General features: G+C 36.1%; 1 protein-coding gene across 3 annotated transcripts in view; it reads right to left on the reverse strand.

Annotated features, from left to right (window-relative positions):
• Positions 1-23,579, reverse strand: part of LOC141508602 (NACHT, LRR and PYD domains-containing protein 12-like) — a 122,879-nt gene that overhangs the window by 21,408 nt on the left and 77,892 nt on the right. Inside the window, exon 12 of one of the 3 annotated variants that reach the window (XM_074217382.1) lies at positions 5-23,454. The exons of the other annotated variants lie outside the window; for them this stretch is intronic. Coding sequence (XP_074073483.1) covers positions 23,445-23,454 — 10 coding nt within the window. The 3' untranslated portion in view covers positions 5-23,444. Of the gene's footprint in view, positions 1-4; positions 23,455-23,579 lie in introns of those variants that run through there. 3 annotated transcript variants of the gene reach the window in all.

The following is a 23,579-nucleotide window of genomic DNA, read 5'->3' on the forward strand; positions in this document are numbered from 1 at the left end:
GTAGGAGAAAACATAATAAGAAGAAAAGTGATCAATTCAAATTTCTGTGATTAATTTACTTCTGCTCTTTCTCTGGGCACATCTCACTTTATGATTACCATTCAGTAGAATGTTTGTTTGAAAATAGTCTTTCAAAGAACATCAAAACCATTTAGCACTGATTTTTAAAAAAAGTAAAGTATATCAAAAGACCAGTTTGCATAAGAAAGATTCAGAAAATGGGGGTGGTTAGGTGGTGCAATGGATGAAGCACTGGCCCTGGAGTCAGGAGTGCCTGGGTTCAGGTCCAGACTCAGACAGCTGTGTGGCCTTGGGCAAGCCACTTAACCCCATTGCCTAGCAAAAACCTAAAAAAATTTAAAAATTAAAAGAATTTAAAAAAAAAGAAAGATTCAGAAAGGGGCAGCTAGATAGTGTAGTAGACAGAACACTAGCCCTGGAATCAGGAGGACTTGAGTTCAAATCTGACCTCAGACACTTAATAATTACTTAACTGTGTGACCTTGGGCAAGTCACTTAACCCCACTACTTTGCCAAAAAAAATCAGAAAAGAAAGATTCAGAAACAATTAAACTCAATAAATCTTCAACAGGCATAAGAACATAAATTACTCACAGAGGAATTCTCTGTATCAAAAAAAAATGTTGGCAAAACTGGAAAACATTTGGCAGAAATCAGGTTTAGACTAATATATAAAACATATACCATAATGATTTCAAAATATAAATGAGAGGGGCATCTAGGTCGAGCAGTAAATAGAGCACTGGTCCTGGAGTCAGAAGAACCTGAGTTCACATCCGAGCCTCAGACACTTAATAGTAATCTAGCTATGTGGCCCTGGGCAAGTTACTTAACCCTATAGCTTTGCAACATACACACACACACACACACACACATATATATACATATATATGTATATATATGTATGTATGTATGATCCCTGAATATTCAAGGTCACAATGTTTAAGAAAAAGAAAGAAGAGAATCAGATCAGGAACCTTAGACAACTATGAATAGGGCAATGAACTAGTGGCAATAAGAAAGAAGAAAATAGCTCTAATTCATTACATCAAATTGAAAAGTCTTTGTTTAGAAGAGAATTAATAATATGATAGGAAGTGTAGACATTTGGTAAATGTTTTGCTTTTCTTTTGGCAAATCTCTGAATTGAGATTAACATTCAAGATATTCATATACATACATGCAAACATGCGACACACATATTTAGGGAAGGGACAGAATTATATGATTTAAATCATTGCTCATGAATAAGTGATCAAAGAAGTTGAAGAAACATCACTCAAAAGAGAAATTGCAAACCTCTAATAACATATGAGATTACTACCAATTACTACTAATACAAGAAATGTATAATAAAACAGTTTTGAGGTAAATTAGCAAAAATGGCAAAAGAGAGGAAAAGCCTCACTAATCTCTATTATGGGAAGTGGGAGGCTATGGAAAGTCAATTGGAAATGATTCTAACAAATGACTAAACTATCTATACCATTTGGCCAAGAAATCAATTGGCAGATATCATAAGGAAAATTTTAGGATATTTTACTGAGATTGCTAGATTGCTACAAAAATAGAAGTAATGATCACAAAGAGCCAGAAGTGCTTCAGCATGAGCAGCCATCCTAGGGATTTCTTTTTGTAACTATTTTTCCTGAACTTGGAGGTAAAGGTCATTATGTATAGACAGGCTTGAAGTGGATTTTTGCAAAATATTTGATATGAACCTCATGCTATTCTTGAAAAGAAAAAAAGGGGAGAGGTGGCTAGCAATAGTAAATTTAGATTCAGATATGGATGAAGTGTCAGATTCAAAGTGTAATTATTAATATTTCTAACTCACTTTGGAAGGAAGTCTTCAGAGGACAGTTGACCTTGACCCTGAGCTTTTTAACATTTGCTTGGTGGCTTGGACAGAGACATATTAAATAAGAAAATAACATAATACTTGGAAGGAAGAAGAATACAATGTTAGGATCCAAAAGTATTTTATTAAGCTAGAATATTGCTCTGAACATAGTAAGATAATATTTAATATAAATTAACATAAACTCAAATATGGGTTAAATAACTGCCTTTAAAAATAAAATTTTTAAAAACTTATGTATTTTATAGAATGTTTTAAGGTGTGTAAAGAGCTTAACATATGTTATCTGATTTTATCATCTGATATAACAACAGGAAGGTATGACTAGACAACACTTTATATGAGACAGACCTGGGTTTATTAGGAGATTCAAAACTCACTATGCTTGGAGATTGTGATAGTACAACCCAAAGAGCTAAATTGATTTGAGGTTTAATGAAGAAATTTATTTTTAGAAGCAGGTGACAGAATCCTGTTCAAGTAACATCTGAATTGCCAAGTTGAGTTCTAGGTACAACAATGTGGTTAGGACACTGAAATTCTGAACAATGTCTAGAAAATAGCAAGCATAATTAGGTAAGAAACTGTACCCCATGCCACATTAGGATTGCAAAAAAGAAATGGCAATGCTCAGCCTGGAGGAGAAACAACTAAGGGCAACAAGTTAGTGATTTTTAAGCTTTTTCAAGGACTGTCACAAAGAAAAGGAAATATATACTTGTTCTTTGTTATTAAGTCTTTTTCAGTTGTGCTTGAATTTTCAGGATCCTATATTTGGAGATTTCTTGGCAGAGATACTGATATGGTTTTCTATTTTCTATTTTCTATTTTCTTCTCTCTTTCCTTGTGGCAAGAAAAGGACAAGCTGTGGCAAGAAAAGGACAAGCAACTTTCCCAAGGTCATATAGCATGTACATTTGTTCTGCCCTAGTCCAGCTATAAAGGTCAATTTAAGTGTGTAGATAGGGACCAATAGAAGGATTTTGTGTTGAGAAGAGGCATAATTATAATTGTACTTGAAAGAATTTATTTTGTCTGATGAATATGGGCTGATAATGTGATGACTTCTGTGGTTTGATCACATCAATATGAATCTACAGTAATGTTGAAGAGGTCATTATCGTTGAAAAGGTTGAATCATGAGGTGATTCACTTTAAAGGGATTGTCCAACATGGCTATCAGTCCCAAAGAATGCCAGAGGATTTCCAAAAGGGTATGATAATGGTATAGGGACAATAATTGAAGAAATCAGAAGAATTACCAAAATATTCTTGATAAAATCAACATTAGAAGAAAGGAAAGATATGTGGAGATATATGAATGGATTGTGATCTGCTTGTAGAAGAGCCAGGGGAAATATCACTTTCTGCAAATGAATTTTCCTGTTCATCCCCAATCCTAGAGCCTTTCTCGATATTTCAAAACCTTGACACTTTCCCATGGTAGACATTCCTTATCCATTTGACTTTTCCAAAGCAGATTGTTAGGACAAATACTTTAAAGTGGTTATGGATCTCATTCAGCAGACTCAGCAGACTTCTAGTATTTGATGCTGATTAATGCAATGTCATCTGAAAAAGATCCAACTGATGAATATTAGTCCCTACAGGAAATCCCTGTTCCTTTTGAACTTTACTTTGAACAACCTCCATGCCAGCATCAAACAATTCTGATGAGAAGAATTCCATATTTTATGCCTCATTCTCCCTCTTATTGAGTCTACCTCTATAATAGTTTTCACCTACATCCTCTTCTCCTTATTCATATAGTTTTATGTCAGGCATTAATAATATTTACTTGGATTATTACAAATGTCTTTCCTTATTCCATGATTCTACAAAACTGATCTCCCCATGTCTGGAATGAACTTCCTCCTCTCTTCTGCCCAGGGAACACTGTGTTAACTCTAATCTAGAACTCTTCATTGGACTTTATTACTTTAAGAGACTTCCAAGTGAGTCACCCATCTCTTGGTCTTTGTCTTCACCTTAATGCCTTTTCAAGGAGGCTTAAGTAAATCCTGTATCCAGAACACCTACTTTTGGTCTCTTTGCTCAAGAAACTTCCTAGATCACTGAATCCAGGCTAAATGCCTCCTGTTTTGTTTTCATTCAAATATCTTCCTAGAGTTTTTCCAGGTCTCCTTGAAATGTCTTCACTTCAGGACTTTCAGGAGTGCTCTAGAGATCATTAGTCCTATCTGTCAGTACTCACTCTCTCATAACTATCTTCTCAACCTGACCTTGCAAATACTTATTTCAGATCTATATTCTGTTCTTCTCTGTGGAGCTACTGATCAATAATTACCAAGGCTGCTTTCATCTTAAAGCTTTTCCTTTCTGATACCCACTATATTTTGATTCTCACTAGTTATACCAATCTTCAAATGCTTTGCTGTCCACCCTTTCCAATGCTGGTTTTACTTTCACTTGTACCACTAATTCATTTGTCATGAATGTGGAATTCAGAATACTCCTTGTTAAATACTGTCACTCCCAGATTCTCCCTCTATTGACATCATTAAATAGACTCTCCTCTTTTAGAGAAGTTATTCAATTCCATATTCGATAATTAAATTAAATTAAAAACAAATTAAATGAAAATTTATTACATAATCAACATTCTACTAACTGAAATCAGCACACTTTTCTCTTCCTTTTTTCCACAATGAGTTACTTTCTTGGCTCGTAGTATTACTCTCAACCACACTTCATATCTTCATAGTACAGAATGTCAAAGAAATACTGATATTCCTTCAAATACCCTAATACTTCTGAACTTCAGCATACTCAGCTTACATGCTCTATTTTTCCACTCTACCTCAGCTACATAGGAATATCAGTATTGCTTTGACATCCTCCACTATGATAGGATATAAACTCTTTTAAGATATCCATGATTCCACTTGTAACTTTGTATCCCTAGTATCTTGTGCTCTTCCTGTTTAGTAATTATCTTCTGAATTGTAGCAATATAGTCTAATAAGGGGAAGCTAAGTAGTACTGAGAGATTAAAGAGAAAATTAGGCATAATGGATCATGAAGAAAATATCTCAAGTAATATTAATTCAAATAGGAAGTGATATTAATCCCCAATCTTTTTCTCTAATTGTGTTCTTGAAAATACTTAATTAGGAATGACATTATTGTTAATGTTTCCTTCTCCTGAATTTGAGAAAATATCTTAAAAGAGTTTATATCCTTTCAGGAAAATAATGTATAAACAGAGATATGAGTGAATTTTTATGAGGAGGGCAATCATAGAGATGACCAGGGAATGCTTCATGATGAGGATGTTGCTAAAAATGAGCTTTAAAAGAAACTAAGATCTCAGTTAAGGAGGTGTCCAAAGGGAGACTATTCCAGGCAGAAGGGGCAGTCAATGCAAAGGCAAAGAGATAGATGATGGACAGCAAGATGTGAACAATAGTAAAGTCACTCTATATGGATCACAGAATATGTGAAGAAAGAGTATAGCAAGGTTGGAGAGGGAAACTGAGGACAAGTGGCAAAAGGTTTTAACTGCTGAAGAGAGTATTTCATATTTGTTCCTGAAGGTAATAGGAAATTTCTGAATAAGGGAACAGGATGATCAGACTGGGTTTAAGGACACCATATGGTCAATTGTAGGGAGAATGAATTAGAGGGAAAAAAAAGACTTTCAAGTATGGAAACTAATTAGCTGGCTATTGCAATAGTAAAGGTGAAAGGTGATGAGATTCTGAACTAGAAGGATAGTCATATGCCCAGAAATTAAAAAAAAAACAGATTAAAAAGATTTTTGTTTGGAAAAAGAAATTATAAAATATGGCAATTGATTGTATGTATAGGATAATAAAGTGAAAAATCAAGGATAACATTGAAATTGCAAACCTGAGAGATCAGAAAGATGGTATCCTCAACAGATATAAATAAGTTAGGAAGAAATGTGAGTTTTGTTGAAAAGATGACCAGATATGTTCAGAAATGTTGAGTTTAACAGGTCATTAAGAAGCTAGGATCAATAATTTACATTTAGAAACCTTGCACAAAGATGTGAAAATTGACTGTTAAAAGAAAAAAGCAGTATTCTCTTAGAAAATCAATCTTTCCCTGTCATATTACTTAGGGCATTGTATAAGAGAAAAGGTATAAGATTGTAAAGCCAGCAACTGGATTAGGCAATATTCATCACCCATTCCCTGGTTGGTGTTCCAATTTCTTCCTAATGTCCTCCTGTTCCTGATGCCAAGTAGAACATCTACAAAAATAACTTCAGTTTCTCTAATTTGCAATATGGGTTTCGCAAGGTCTTACACAGACATTCTATTCTCAAATACTCAAAGGAATTTCCAAGAAAAGTCTCTTGTTGTTACTGAAAGGAGAGAGATTTTGTTAATATATAGTAGCAATTTCACAATACACCAAACTGTTGGAAAATACATAATCAGAGGAAAAGTCGTTGTGTGGGATAAAAATCCACTTTAAAAAAAATATAGAGACTCCTCTGAGCAAGAAAAAAAGTTTATTTTGCTTTTCTTGAGAAAAGGGCATACTCCAAGTCTCACAAAGGCAGTGAAGATCAAGGAGCTGCCCCGAGGTGACAGTCAAGCAAGATTATATGGCCTAGCGCGATTCCCCCCGCCCCAGCCCCGTCTCTTCCAACCTGATTGGTTAAGGTTTTCAGAGTTACAATCTTTACATGAAAAATCTATCCAGTAACAAGGAAAAGAATAAAATGTTTTCATAGAATATTACCTCACCATCCAGATGGTGAGGGTTATCAGAAGAAGATTTCTAAAGATCTTTTGTTGTCTATCTAAATGAATTAATGTCTGAGTATGCAAGGTCTTCTTAGTACTTATCATCAAATAAAAGAAGGCAGTCTACTGTTCTCTCAGTCTATCATCAAATAGGTGGCTAACTAAAAATGCAAGGTCTCTTCTCTGGAAGTATTCCACTATTTCCCTCCTTAACAGAATCAGGAGGGTGTCTGACTGGGAATGCAAGGCCTCTCTCCCTCTTTCTTCTAAGAATAGTCTAAGAGTAATAGTCTGACTTTGATTTAATGATTTTTAACCCTGAGAGGACATCACTAGGAATATTAACTCTTAAGAGGGAATACCCCACTCATCATCAATTCAATTCTTTTTAGTTTTTTTGCAAGGCAAATGGAGTTAAGTGGCTTGCCCAAGGCCACACAGCTAGGTAATTATTAAGTGTCTGAGACCGGATTTGAACCCAGGTACTCCTGACTCCAAGGCCGGTGCTCTATCCACTACACCACCTAGCCACCCCCATCAATTCAATTTTCTTTGATTAATTCCCTTTCTCTCTTTCTATGGGCAATGTTAAAATCACATACACATAATGATCACTATGCTTTGTCATCTTCTTTTCAGTGGAATGAATGTAGTTTGTATAAAATAATGTCTCCCAGAGAATAGCATTTTTAGATCTCAAATTATTCTAGAATGCAAGAATCTACAAAACCATTTATTACTAGTCTTAAAAAATAGAAAGGTAGAGAAAAAGAACAGATCAAATAAAAAAGAATGAGAAACAACTAACTTCAGTAGATGAGAATCAGATCTTCAACCTTAGTTCCAAATAGTGGAAAATTCTTAGACAGTGGCAATAATAAATAAATAATTCCATCACATGAAATTGAAAACTTTGCATGAATGGTTTTAATGATATTATAACAAAGGTAGACATTAGGTATGTATGTATATATGGAAATGATAGATTTATATTATTTGTCATTCCTCATGAAAAGTGGTCAAAAGAAATGAAAAAAGAATACTCAAAAGAGAAAGTGCAAACATCTAAATAATCTGTAAGAATTCCTCTCAATTTACCACAAGGATGAGAAACGCAGAATAAAAAAACAACAGAGGCAAATTATCAAGAATGACAAAAAAATGACAAAAGATTTTGAAAAAGGGTGAAAAGATAGGGTCTTTTGAAGTAATTGGTCTGATTATTATGGAAAGTCAATTTGGCATGATGCAAACAAAGGTTTCTGATCTTCCTTCTTTCCTTCCTTTATTCCTTCCTTCCTTCCTTCCTTTTCATTCATTCCTTCCTTCCTTCTTTCCTTCTTTCCATCTTTCCTTCCTTTTTTTAAAAACACATTATGATCTTGAATATCTGTACCCATTGGCCCAGAGCTCCACTGCTGGTTATACATAACAAGGAAAACTTTAAAAACCTTACTGAGATTGCAAGTGAAGATAGAAGATAGAAGATAGAAGAAGAAGATAGAAAAATGGAAGTGAGCATGCTTCAGCAAAATCAGGCCATGTCAGATATTTCCATTTGTTGCCACTGTTACTGAACTGGCAGGTAAAGATTATGCTGTATAGACAAGGTTTCACCTAGACTTTAGCAAACTGTTTGACAAATCTTCAAGCTATTCTTGTAGGAAAAAAAGGAGAGAAGTGGGAAATAGCAAAATTTAGAACCAGAAATGAGTGAAGTGCCAGACTCAAAGTGCAATCATTAATATTTCTATGTCATTTTTGTTAGAAGATTTCCAGAGGATTGCTGTAGGCAGTTGTGCATGACCTTGTATTGTTTATGATGTGGTCACTAGCTTGGACAGAGACATGGGTGTCAACTTTATTAAATGTTTAGATAATATAGAACTTGAATGGGAAAAAAAAATCAGAGATGTCAGAATCCAAAAATATCTTTATTAGGTTAGATATATAATAGAAGTTAAGATAAATTCAAATGTGGATTAAATAACTGATTTCACAAATAAAATTTTAAAATGATGATATCATTTTATAGAATGCCTTAAGGTCCACAAAGTGGGTTTTTTATATACATTATCTGTTTTGATCATTTGATGTAAGACAAAAAAGTTATGATAAGCCCAGTATGCATGCAAAGTGTGATATGGCAGGCAAAAGAGCTAATTTGATTTTGGGCTTTATGAAGAAATAATTTTCAAGAGGAGAGGACAGAGCCCTGATCAAGTCAAATCTGAAATAATATGGTGAGTTCTAGGTATCACAATGTGGTTAACAGTGTCCTTAATAGTGTCCAGAAAATGGCACTCAGAGTCAGGGAAGGAACTGGAGATTATGCCACATGTCAATTCTACCAAATAATTTCCAGTGGCTTTTACTTCTTTGATAAAAGATAATTTCTTTGACTTGGCAGGATGACCTCTCTAAATTCAAGCTGCTTGTCTTGATAGCATCATTTCCTATACCTACCTTTTATAAGCTATTCTTGTCAAATGGTCCAGCTAGCCTACTTCCAGGCTTCCTCAAAGCTGAAATCCCCATGCCAGGAATGAACTTCCTTCATTTTGCAACCAGGAAGCAGTATGTGTAACCCCATAACCAAGATTTCTTCACTTTTGGTCCTTGTTCATTCTCATACATTTCAGTGGGACATTCACCTCCTGGACTTTGTCTTCACTCAAGGTGTTTTCAGGTAGCCTTGAATAAGTTCTGGATCAAGGACTCCAACTTTTGAGCACTTTGCTCAAGAATCTTCATTGGTTCCAAATGCAGGCTAACTGGCCTCCTGTCTTGTCTTCATCTGAATTGCTTCCTAGACAGCCTTTCAAGAGTTTCCAGACCTCCTTAGCCTGATTTCACTTCAAGACATTCAGTAATGCTCTAGAGATCATTCTTAGCCCATTTTCTACCTTTTATTTCTACCTTTGATTATATTTATTAATTTTATTATTTCCTGTGAGGTGGGCTTCTTGTCCTCACAAAATACAATAGGATATCATTAGACTCAACCTCAAAGAAGAGTTTTGAACAGTTTAATAAATACTTGTCTTCCTCAAGAGACCCCTCTACAGACAATGATTCTCTGCCTGGACTGATTCCTCAATGGTTCACACTCTCCCAACCCAGCATACTTTCCCCATGCTAGTAATTCTCAAAACCCAGTGGATTTTGTAGAATCCCTGTCCCTCACTGTCCATTTTCTCATGTCAGTCTCTTCAATTTGACCCTGCAAATGTTGAGTCCAGATCTACATCCCATCTATTGTGATCTCTGCATTTAATGATCTATAATTACCAAACCTCCTTGTGAATTAAACTTTTTCCTTTCTCATTGCTTAAATCTTATAACTCTTACTAGTTATGCCACCCTGGAATGAATTGCTGGCCACCCTTTCCAGTGTTGGGTTTACTTTCACTTATACTATAACAAATGATTTGTCATGAAGGGAGAATACCTAATGCTCTTTGTTAATGCTTCTCAGAATCTCCTATCAGAATTACAAAATAGCCTCTCCTTTAAGGAAGAGATTATTCACTGCCATTCCCTTACAATTGCAATGCAAATTAAACGAAAATTTCTTACCAACTCAAAATCCTCCAAAGCTTCCTCCTCTCTTTCCCCTTCCATTGCAGCCCTTTCCTTCCACATTGAATCATTTGCTTGGCTCATAGTACTATTCTTCATCACAAATCATATCCTCATAATGGAGGCCTTCAACAGAATTACTGACATTCTTCAAATATTCTCATATTTCTCTTCTTAGATCTATTCAATTTCCATGTCCTACTTCTCCACTCCATAACACTAAACAGAGATGCAATCACATTCTTGATTATTCATTCAAAAGTGTTTTGCCAGGGGCAGCTAGGTGGTGCAGTGCATAGAGCACTGGCCCTGGAGTCAGGAGTACCTGAGTTCAAATCCGACCTCAGATACTTAATAATTACTTTAATTGTGTGGCCTTGGGTGAGCCACTTAACCCCATTACCTAGCAAAAGAAAAAAAAAAGTGTTTTTTCCACTCCCATTTGCATGCACTCTGAAATTCCCTTATCTGTTTGTAAATAACTATTTAAATTTCCCCCTGCTTCACAATGTTTAGCTCTGTTCTTCATCTTTCCTACTTTTCCAGTGTTTCCATACTTTCTGTCTCTCCCCATACTCATGGTCCAACAGCAAAAACATTCTGTTGTTATTCTTACTCTATGTGGCATTTCCTGACTGCCTTTTTACTGGTTCTTCCCATGCTTGGCATCCTCTCCTTCCTAACCTCAATTTTCTGGTTTCCTTCAAGATTCAAGTCAAAGCTCACCTAAAATTAGTTTTTACAGTCTGTATTCTTCACTACCAGCACCCCATATCCAGTATCACCTATCAAACAACAGTTTAATTGTCATATATATGGTTTCTTTTAGTTATTTTCTTTTACTGATCCCCATTGTGATGTAAGTTTCTTGATGACAGGGACCAACTTTTTGTTTTCTTTTTATTTACAGGGATTGATTATCTATATAGTTGATTGATTAATTACCTGTTAGAATCTCCTGTTTCTTTCAAAGTAGAGCCCAGACAATAAAACCTAAATGAAAGTCTCATTAAAAAGATCATTTCTGATTATCCCAATAATCCCAAACTTAATCTTAAAATTACTTTAAATACTTAGTATTTCCTTAGGTTTGTGTAGATTATATATCCTGGGGAGAAAACAGTATCTTAAAAGGTTGCAACTAATTCATTTTTGTTTTTGTAGCCACAGTCCCAAGCAAAGGATCTTACACAAGGTGGTCTTTTAGTTGAAGTTTGTCACACTAAATTGTCAACTATGCAATTTTGCATAGGCTGTAATCTGCAAAGAGCTTCTCTTCTCCCGTCTCATGTTCTCAACATGAAGAAAATATTTTGTTTTGGAAAAATGACAAAAAAAATTTTTAAAATAAAACAGATTTTCTAATTCACATATGAATTTGTGATTTCATGGATGCTAATGAAAAAGATCATAACCTATTCATGTTTATCTAATCTATGGTCCCTTGTTTATGTTCTCCTTATACACAGGCACAGAGCATCTCCCTAATATTTTGGAGGCTTTCTTCACTTTTCTAGAACTATGAGGGAATCAATAAATTTCTCGGGCTCTTCTTACTTCAAATTGACCACCTGACCAGTCCACCTTTTCCTCTTATCATAAACTGCCTTGGTGATATATCCTTTACTTCAGTTCTTCAAAGTTTCTCTTTGGTTATATGTTACAAAATGCTCATAATAATCATGTACTTCTCAATTGTCATTTGCATGATATTCATTTTTGTTCTTTACAGGGCACTGTATTCTATTTCTCACTTCTGTATAGTAATACTATATAAGTTATTTTGTAATTCTGATAGAAGGAGAATCTGAGAAGCATTAACAAGGAGCATTTGGAATTCCCCCTTCATGACAAATCAATCAAAAGAGAGGTTTTGGTGTCCATGGGAATCTTTGAGCCATAAAAGCACTGAAATTTACTGAAAGCAGTCTGGCCCAGTCACCTTCTCCTTTTCGATTACAACCCCAATTAAAATTCCATTTGTACTGTTTTACCCATGAATAGACGAGTGTATAGGTTTTCCATTCTAATGCAAGTTATAACCTTGTCAATAGCTAGTTTTCAGCCATTTGGTTTTTCCCATGTGGATGGTTAGATCAAAAATACCTTTGAATGTCTGTAGATTCCCTGCATGTTCTATTACTTGATGCAACTGAGGCAACTGCTCTCCACAAAGAGGAACATCTAGAACCCCTTACCATCCATATAAAACCCTTCCCTTCTTTGACAATGTGGGAATTCTAGGTATGGAAAAATATATAATTTATTAGACTGGGATGATGTGTTGACTGTTTCTGCTATTTTTTTCTCTTTAGAAATTCTCTGTTATATGGGACATCTTTCAGGGAAGGAGAGGAAGTATAGAATATGCTGAGAAATGTGATTAATATAAAAACAAACAAAAAATTTAAACAGAAATAAGATGTTTGCTTCTAAAATCACCTTCCATTATCTATACTCTTATTTCCTTTCTGTCATGTATTTTCTCAAATACATGAGAAGGAAAGATTAACAATAATTGCTATCCTGATAAGTATTTTTAAGAACACAACTGGAAAAAAGGAGTTAATGTCACTTCCTCTATCTAGCTAATATTACTCAAAATATTTTCTATTAAGTCAATTATTCCTAATTAACTCTTCTCTCTAAGTCTCTCTCAATATTAATTAACTTCCTCCTATCAGAATGTGTTGCTGAATTACATTAAATATAGTTATTAAGTATCTACTATATAACAGGCAGAACACTAGGCACTGGGGATATAAAGGGACAGGGGGAATCATCCAGGCCTTCAAGGAATTTGCATGCTATCAGGTGAGATAATGTACAAACAGGTAGGTAGAGACAATATATATGCAAAAGGACAACAGAATGTGAGCAACAATAAGGTCAGTCTGACTGTACCCACAGAAAGTGTGAAGAAAATGTAGTAAGGTTGGAGACATAAACTGAGGACAGACTGTAAAGGGTTTTAAAGGTCAAAGAGAAGATTCCATAATTGTTTTTGGAGGTAGTGTGGAGCAATTAGAGTTTATTGAATAATGGAATAGTATGGTTGGTTGCTTGGTTCTTGTCCTTTGTTATAGAAGAAGACAAAATGATGTCACTATGTTTGAGACAAATTACAGTGTGTCCTACTGTGACTGATCAGACCAATATGAACTCAGAATAATCTACTACAGGTGTGAACACCTGGGGTGGGTACTTTAAACTTTTTTTAAGGTTTTTGCAAGGCAAATGGGGTTAAGTGGCTTGCCCAAGGCCACACAGCTAGGTAATTATTAAATGTCTGAGACCGGATTTGAACCCAGGTACTCCTGACTCCAAGGCCGGTGCTTTATCCACTATACCACCTAGCCGCCCTGGGTACTTTAAACTTAAGGATGTCACGTTCTCATTGAACTACTTCAGTCTGCCTTCCTCATAGTATGCAGCACCTTTACTGATGAAGGTATTCCATGCTGGGTGGTCCTGTGCCAGGGTCTCCCATGCTGTACAATCAGTTCTAAAATTCTTCAATGAGACCTTCAGGGTGTCTCAATATTGTTTCTTCTGACCCCTTGATGAGTGCTTATCTTGTGTGAGCTCTCCAGCAAATAGGTTTTTTGGCAAGAGTATGTCTGGCATTCTAACATGTGTCCAACCCATCATAGAAGCACTCTCTGTAGTAATTTTAGAATGCTAAGGAGCTTAGTTTGAGAAAGGACCTCAGTGTCCGCTATCTTCTCCTGCTAGGTGATCTTCAGAATCTTCCTAAGACAATTTAAATAGAACTGATTCAGTTTCCTGACATGGCACTGGTTGACTGTCCAGGTTTAATAGGAATATAGCAATGAGGTCAGCACAATGGCCCTATAGATCTTCAGAAAAAAGTAGACCTTTTTTCTCCCACACTTTCTTTCAAAGCTTCTCAAATACTCAACTAGCTCTGGTAATGCAAGTGTCAACCTCATTGCAAATGTATACTTCCTTGGAACAGACACTGCCAAGGTAAATGAACTTGTCCACAGTACTCAAAACCTCTCTATTTGCTGTAATTGATGATTCCACATCTGGATGGTGTGGTGCTGACTGATAGAGTATTTTCTTTACAGGCTAATGACTATATTTTCTTGCTGTTAATTGTTAGGTCAAAATTAGCACAAGCCTCGGAAGCTGCATTGAGTGCACAATCATCTACAACAGAAGATCATGCACCAACACTCCCTCCACTTTGCTCTTGAATTGTAGCCTTTTCAAGTTGAAGAATTTGCCATCAGTGCAGTAGCTACCTTTGAGGCCATGTTCATCCTCAGTGAAGGCATTTGATAACATGGCTAAAAACATCATGCTAAAAACATGGGAGCAAAGACAGCCATGTTTCACTCCATTTGTGGCTGGAAATCTCAAGAGCATTGTCTTATCCAGAACCCAGGCATGCACACCATCATGAAATTGACATACAATATTCATGAACTTCTCTGGGAAAACAAATTTTGACATAATTTTTCATAAACCCTCATGATTGATGGTATCAGAGGCCTTGGTCAGATTTACAAATATACAGACCTCTGTTCTGTTCCTGGCATTTTTCCTGGAGTTGTCGGGCAGCAAACACCTTATCAATTATTCCACTATCCTTTCTGAAGACTCTCAGGAAGGTGAACAATTTCCAAGTGAAGGGTCAGTGTAATGAGAAGGACTCTGGAAAGAATCTTACCAGCAATAACTAAAAGAAAAATACCCCTTTGATAATCACAGTACAACCTGTTCCCTTTACCTTTATAGAGATGGATGATGGAGACATCCTTGAATTGTTGGGGTATAACATCTTAATACTATATAACCTGAAAAATATCAGCTTTTGGAAGAGCAATGGATCTCCCACCATGGAGATCTCAGCTAGAACAGAATCAGGACCAGAATCATCCACTTGAAAGGAATGTAATGTCATTCAAAACCTCTTCAGTTGAAATTTCAGCTAGGGACTGATTGACTTCAACTTGAAGTAAATGGTCAATGGCTCCTGCATTGATTAAAGATGGTTTGTTAAGAACACCACTGAAGTGTTCACCACACCTCTCTAGGATCATGTCCCTATTGTTAATAAATGTGGATCCTATCAGCACTAAGTAGTTGACATGCACCATATGTCTTTGGCCCATGAATAACCTTTAGGAATCATAAAAGCATTTTAGTTTGTTGCTCTCTGCATAAAATTGAATTTCATTTGCCTTCTTACTGAGCCAAGAGTTCTGCATCACTCTGAGCTTCACTTGGACTTTTGGTGAGATTAAATTCTGCCTTCTTAGAAATGGATGAACTATCCTGCTGGTAAACCATGCGGAGTTCTCATTTTCCATTTAGCAATTCTGTATTTCCCATCATTTTCATCAAACAGTCTTGGTGTTCTGGTTCAATTGAGCAAATGAAGTGCTGTACACCAGACTTCTGAAAGTTGCCCAATCATTTTCTGCTCCATGTTTGCCAACTGGGTGTTGGCTCAGTTTTCCCCTCCAAGTTAGCAAAAACTATTCTCACTCAGAGAGACACTTTAATCTCTTGACATTAATTCTTCTAGTATTCATCTTGCCTTGGGGCCATCCTTTGGTTGCATATGAATATTTATCTTGGAGAGGATTGAATCTGTGATCAATTCAGTACTCTGCACCATATATTGCCTTTGTCACTCTCATATCCTGTCTATCTCTTCTCCTTTCAATCACACAGTCTAATAGATGTCAATGTTTGCTACAAGGGTGCATCCACCAAGTTTTATTGTGTTTAGGTACAAGGTAGATGTTGTTTGTGATGCAAAGGTCATGAGATGCACAAGTCTGAAGTAAAAGGTGACCTTTGCTGTTGCTATTTCCAACTCCATTCCTCTCAAGGACTCCTTAGCACATCTGGTAATCTGAGCCTACTCTAGCATTAAAGTCACCCAGAATTATAAGCTTGTCCTCTTTTGGTACATTGATTATAGGAGTCTCCAGATCTTCATAAAATTTTTTCTTTAACTTCATCAGTGTTTGTCATGGTTGAAGCATAGGTACTAATGACAGTGGCATGGTGTTTCCTGGAAATGGCAATATCGTTGCCTTGAGCCTGTCATTCACTCCTTTTGGTAGGCATTCAAAAATGTTGACTGGATTAGTTTTGATTGCAAAACCTACTCCAGCTTCCTGTCATTCCCTTTCACTGCAGCCACTCCAGAAAAACATATATCCAGCTCTGACTTCACTAAGCTGACATTCATTTGCCAGCCTTGTTTCACTCAGGGCTGCTTTTTGGATACCATACCTGCTGAGTTCTCTCACAACAAAAGCTGTTTGTCTTTCAGGTCTATTGACCTGTGTGTTGTCTATGAGTGTGTGCACATTCTGTGTACTAATGGTGAGTGGAAACATCTTTGAAGAAGTTTTTGTAGATCATTTTTCTGTCTGAATGACACTGGGATTCCCCACCTGATGCAGTAATCAGGCTTGGGTTGAGTAAGCAGACAATTTTTAGGGCACCTTTTCACCTCGAATCAGGAGGTGAGTACTGCAATTCTTAAAAAGGACTGCTCAGTCAACTGGGGGCTGCTGAATCCCATGGCTGCTTTCAGTGGAGAAACAACCTTATGGTCCTGGGCCACCTGTGTTCAGGGTGATTATAGCTCCCAGTGTATCTGCACCTGTTGCTTTGTCACTTGACTGTTGCCACAAGAATTTGAAGAATGATTATGAATGATGTCTTTTGTTGCACATGTAAATTGTTTTTAAGAGAGGTAGATCTGCACGAAATCAACTGCTTCAGTATCTCTTCCAAAGTCATCATGATCCAGTATAGCAAGACAGAACCAAGACAACTGGGGATGGTTTTAGGTGCAGTGGGTGACCTTGATATCTTTAATGTTTAATCAATATCTAAGCACTTCATAGCACCTGCTTCAGCTGGCTTCATGACTATTGGAGCTAATTGTTCTCTTCCAACCATTTCACTAGTGAAAGACTTCACATGCTTGGGGTTTGTCAAACTCACCAATGACCTTGACATTCCCTCAGTTATCCTCAACTTGCCTGTTGAAATAGTTTACCAGTCTGTGGCCATTGGGCATGCCATAGCCTCTTGGAGCCACAGGTGAGAGTTAGGTAGCTCAAGTGGACATAAAAGGTAGAAAGCAGCCCTGAGGAGGGCTCAACAGCCCTCACACCAAGGTACCTGTCTTCCTTGAACACACCCTATACCTGATGGCATGGTCAAACTGGTGCTTAAAGAAATCACCTTGGCCAACCATAGGGAGGATGGATTAGAGAGAGAAGAAAGACATGAAGCATTGCAAACAGCTTGTAGTGTATTGCTCTGAACTACCAGAGTAGTTGTATGCACAGAAATAAGAAACAGATCTAGGAGATATTTTTTGAAAAAGAAATCATAAAATTTTGCATCTAATTATATGTGCATGATAAGAAAGTGAGAAATCAAGGATAGCACTAAAGTTGCAAAGCTGGAGAACTAGAAGGATATCATCAATTTAAATAAGCAAAGCAAGAGGATATGTGAATTTTGTTGAAAAGAGAACCAGTTCTGTTTAGATACGTTGAATTTGACATGCTTTTAGGATATCCAGAGACTAGGACTTGGAAGCCATGCACATAGATGTGATAACTGGTTGTTAGAAAGAAAGGCAGTGTTCGCTTAGCAAACAAATGTTACCCTATCATATTATTCTTTAGGGCATAGTGAAAGGGAGAAGGGTTAATGAACCCTGAACCTGGATTAGGCAGACAATTTCTCCTCTAGAATCCCTGGTTTGTAATGTTCTCTCTTCCTTATGAATTTCTGCTCCTGATGCCAAGCAAAATAGCCATAAAGCTAATTGTGGGGATTTACCTTCATTTCTCTATTTTACAATTTTGGTATTCCAAGGACTTACTCAGTAGTCAATTTGTGACTTCTTAAAGAAATTTCTACTCAGATCCTAGTTTTTCAGTCTTTTCTTACTACTGAGAGCAGAGAAGAACTTCTTTGCATATTTAGGGAAAAGGAAACAAAATGCCAAACTGTAGGAGAAAATATAATCAAAGGAAAAGTGGTCAATTCAATTTGATATGATTAAAAATTCTTGCCTTTCTCTGGGCAGTGTTAAAAATATCCATTTCATGATCACCATGGCTTTGGAATATCTTTACAGTAGAATAAATATAGTTTATTTAAAGACATTCTCTTTCAAAGAACAGCATTTTTAGACTTCAAATCATACTAGATGGCAAGAAATCATTAAAACCATTTAGTATTGGTCAAAAAAATAACAAAAGTATAACAGATCAGATTAAATAAATTCAATAATTAGGTGGTCCACTTAGAGAGATTGTCCAACATGAATACCAGAGTCCCCAAGAAGAATGCTAAAGGATTTTAAAGAAAGTGTGACAGTAGTGAAGGGACTATAATTAAAAAAAGACAAAAGAGTTCTTTAGATCTCTATAAAGGAAGTCAACATGGAAAGAAATGACCATTATCAGGAGATACATGAATGGGTTGTGATTTGCATCAAAGTCCAGATAAAACATCACTTTCTGCAAAAGAATTTTCTTATATATCTCTACTCTTAAACTTTCCTTGGATTTATCATTTACCCTATCCCATGGTAGATAGTCTTTATTTATTAGAATGATTATTGATCTCACTTAGCAGTTTCTGCAGACTTGTAGCGATTGATGGTGATTAATACAATGCCATCTGAAAAAGAAGTACTTGGTTGATATAAGGCCTTACTTTTGGGGTTCAGCTTTGGGCATCCTCCATGACAGCAGAAAACACAGTTCTGATGATAAGAAATCCTTACTTTATGCCTCATTCTCCCACTTATTCTGTCTACCTCTACATCATCTTTCATCTACATTCTCCTCAACTTATTCATACAGTTCAATTTCAGGCAATCACAGCATTTACGAGCATCAACCTAGTAGCATTCTAATTAGTTTCTCTGCTTCTGTTAACAATTTCTTTCCTAGAAAAAAACCACCTTTCAAAAATCTTTTACTACTTCTCTTTTCAGTATCATTTCCTATGGCTGCCTTTTATAGCCTCTTCTTGTCAAATGGACCTGCTAAATACTTCCTTTAAAAGACAGTCCATTTCCTGTTTCCATGCTTCTCCAAAGCTGATCTCTCCAGGCAGGAATGAACTTCCTCCCATGCCCAGGGAACACTGTATTAGCCCCAATCCAGACTTCTTGAGCTTTTTCACTCCAGAGACTTCCCAGTGAGTCACCCACTTTCTGGTGTTTGTCTTCACTTCAAAGTCTTCTCAGGCAGCCTTGAGTTAGCCCTAGATCCAGGACACCTCCTTCTGGCCTCTTTGTTCAAGAAACTTCTCTAATCTGCATTAGTTCTAGATGCAGCCTAAGTGTCTCCTGACTTGTCTACTTCCAAGTCCCTCCCCAGGGAGTCTGGTATGAGCCTCAGATCCAGACTTCATTGATCCGACTTCACTTCTGGACCTTCTGCAGTGTTGGAGAGACCATGTTTTTGGAGGTCAATGGGGTTAACTGACTTGCTCAAGGTAAGTATCAAGTGTCTGCGGCCATATTTGAACTCAGGTCCTCCTGACTCCAGAGCCAAACTCTCTATCTACTGTACCACCTAACTGCCCCAGAGACCATTTTTAAATTTATCCATATTCTATCTCTTATTTCCACTCTCCCAGGAGTCTTGATTGGATGAGAGGTGGGCTCCTGGCTCTCATAGAATACAACATGATGTCATGAGGCTGAACCTCAAGGGAGAGTTTTGAACACTTTAATAACTACCTATCTCCCTCAAGAGACCTCTTCAGCCACTGAATCTCTGTCTGGATTCATTCCTCAATGGGTTACATACTTCCATCCCATCAAATTCTCCTCATCCTAGTGATTCTGAAGCCCAGTGGTTTTTGTACATCCCATCTATTGTGCGCTCTGAAATTAATGATCCATAATTTCCAAGTCAGTTTTCAACCTCATTCTTTTCCCTTTCTTATTCCCTCAATCTTATGGCTCCCATATGGCTCTGTCATTCTCAAATACATTGATAGTCACCCATTACAATAATGATTTACTTTCACTTAAACTCAGCCAATTCATAGGTAATGAAGGAGGGATTCAAGATACTCCCAGAGTCTTCATCTATCAGCATTCTTTTGGTCAGAAACCCTGAGTCCCTTTTCTGTGTGACAATCCTTGAAATACCTGAAGACCATTATCATTTTGCCCTGAGTTGTCTCTTCTCCAGATGTTTTATTCAACAAATCCATTTATAGAATGAGTTCCAATTCCTTCGCTAAGAGTGAGTGCCATTTTCTGGAAATTTTCATGTCCTAATCCACTCAGAACTCAATTCTGTATTTCAGATATAACCTGATCATGACTCTATCAACTGTTCCTGAAAATTATATCACCATAAAGACCCAAATCAGTTTAACTCTTTGGGCTGCCATATTATACTATTCATGCATACTGACTTTTCAGTTCCCTAAGAAACCCAATTAGTCTTCATATAAACTGTTTTTTAACCATTTCTTTCTGGTCTGATATCAAATAAACAAATCAGATAAAATATAAAAAAAAACACTTTCCAGTCCTTAAAAATTCTATAAAATACTATCATCATTTTAATTTTATTTGTAGTCAGATATTTTACCCATTTTAATTTAAATTAATTTCTATTAAATATCTTACTATGTTCAGAGCAATATTCTAACCTGACAAGATACTTTTGAATTCTCACATTGTCTGTCCTTTCCTTCCAAGTGTTACATCATCTTCTTATTTAATGAAGATGACACTATGTCTCTGTCCAAGTCATTGACAAAATATTAAACAGAGCTATTTTCTCTTTTGTTATTTTTTCTATGTAAGAAATCTCCCCTATTCATAGTTGCTAAGATTTCTGATATGATTCTTTTGTTTCTTTTTTCTTAAATATGATACTGAATATTCAGGTCTGAACTTAATTTCAGCTAAAATGCTTTTCCATTTTGCCAGCATTTTTTAAATACAAATTCTTCTGTGAGTAATTTCTGTTCTTGTCTACTCAACACTAATTATAATTCCCTCAGTCTTATGGCCCCCATATGGCTCTATCATTCTCAAATATATTGATAGTCACCCATTACAATAATGTTTTTACTTTCACTTAAACTCAACCAATTCATGGGTAATGAAGGAGGGATTCAAGATACTCCCAGAGTCTTCATCTATCAGCATTCTTTTGGTCAGAAACCCTGAGTGCCTTTTCTCCCATTTTTTTTCTATTTTCTGACTAGCTAAAAGAGATCATTCTTTGCCTGATTTCTTTATGTAACCTTAATAACTGAATGGGTATTGCCTCAGTAAAACAGTCCTGGAATGGATTTTAAAAATCTTTAAAAAAGACTTTAAAAACTCTAAAATCTCCCCCAGCATCCAACATGATATTCATTCTTTCTGATCAATACCTTGTCCTGGAACCAGAAGATTCTGGAAGAGAAAGTGAGTCTGATGATTTTATACAGTTTTCCTTCATTTCAATCAAGTTTCTTTCAAATCATAACATGACCTCCCTGATGCCATGGTCCTCTTCAAATTTGAAGGACAAACAACGAACTGTGAATAGTACTAGCAGCTCCAATGCACACACAACTGTCCAGTTCCAGTAGGGCACTGCAGTTTTCTGCATTCATCTTTCTTTTTTTTCCCCCCTTCCTTCCTGTTATCTATAAACTATGGATCCTCAACCTGTATTAGACAGACAGTTTTCTCTCTCCATTCCCTGGGTAGTTTTCCTCTCATTTCTTAAAGCACTCTTGTCCCTGAGAGGGGACAAGAAGGACATTTTACGGCATGCTAAACTGTAGGAAAAAAAACAATTATAAGAAGGAGAGTGGTCAATTCAATTTTCTGTTATTAATGCATTTCCTGTCTTTCTCTGGGCAATACTAAAAACAAACTCAGTTTCTGATCAACACACTTTGATATATCCTTTTCAGTGGAATGAATGTAGTATGTTTAAAAGTTGTCAGTCTCTTTCAAAGAACATCATTTATATAACTCAGATTGTAATAAATGATGAAAATCATCAAAATCAAATAGAAAAGTATAACAATGGATCAAATTAAATAAGAAAAAATCAAAAACAATTAAGCTCAAAAATTAGTCTCCAGTAGTCACAAGAATATAAATTACTCACAGAGGAAAACCCTTTATCCAAAAAAAAATTGCTTGAAAAACTAGAAAACATTTTGGGAAAAATTAGGTTTAAACCAATATTTACAACATATACCATATTAGCTCAATATATATTGCTTTTTTAACATTTGGTCAATGGCTTGTACAGAGATATAGGTGTAATCTCTATTAAATGTGAAGATGACATAACAATTGCATGGAAAAAGCAGACAATGTTAGGATCCAAAAATAAGGCAATGGGATTAAGTGACTTGTCCAAGGTTACACAGCTAGGAGATTATTAAATATCTGAGACTGGATATGAACTCAAGTCCTCCTGACTCCAAGGCTGGTACTCTATCCACTGCACTACCTAGCTGTCCCAATCCAAAAATACCTTTCCAGGCTAGAATATCACTCTGAACATTGCAAGGTAATATTTAATGGAAGTTAATATTAATTCAAACACAAGTTATTTCACATATTGCAAATAAAATAAAAAATTATGATAGTGCTTTATAGACTTCTTTAAGATCTGGAAAGTGATTAACACGTAATCTGATTTATACATTTGATATGTATGATTAGACAAATTTATGTGAGAAAGACATGGGTTTCCTATGATATTCAAACTCAGTATGTATGTAGAGTGTAATTTCACAACCAAAGGGCTACATTGATTTGAGGCTTAATAAAAAAAATGTCTTTTGAGGAGCAGGTGTCATCTGAAATGACAAATTGAGTTCTGGGTACAACAATGTTGTCAGCATTGATAATAGCAAGCACAGTTAGAGAAGAAATTGGAGCCCATGCCACATGAGAATTTGCTGAAGAAAATGGCAATGCTCAATCTAGAGGAGAGAAAACTCAGGGCAACTTGATAGTGACTTTCAAGTATTTCAAAAGTTGTCACATAAAAAAAGGAAATATATATATATATATATATAATACATATATACATATATATATGTATATATTCTCTGCTATTTTTTAAGTCATTTTTCAGTTGTGCCTGACTCTTGTGCATTTGAGGATTTCTTGGCAAAGATGCTGGAGCGGCTTGCCATCATCTTCCCTTAGTTTCTTAGACTCATGAGAAACTGTGACAAAAAAAAGAAGAGTCACATAGTCTGCCCCAGACATAACTAGGTCCAGCTATAAAGGCCATTTTAAAGAATGTGGATAGGGACCAATAGAAGGACCTGAGACTGAGAAGGGACATAAT

Source organism: Macrotis lagotis, chromosome 1, assembly GCF_037893015.1.
Source record: "Macrotis lagotis isolate mMagLag1 chromosome 1, bilby.v1.9.chrom.fasta, whole genome shotgun sequence".
Taxonomy (NCBI): domain Eukaryota; kingdom Metazoa; phylum Chordata; class Mammalia; order Peramelemorphia; family Peramelidae; genus Macrotis; species Macrotis lagotis.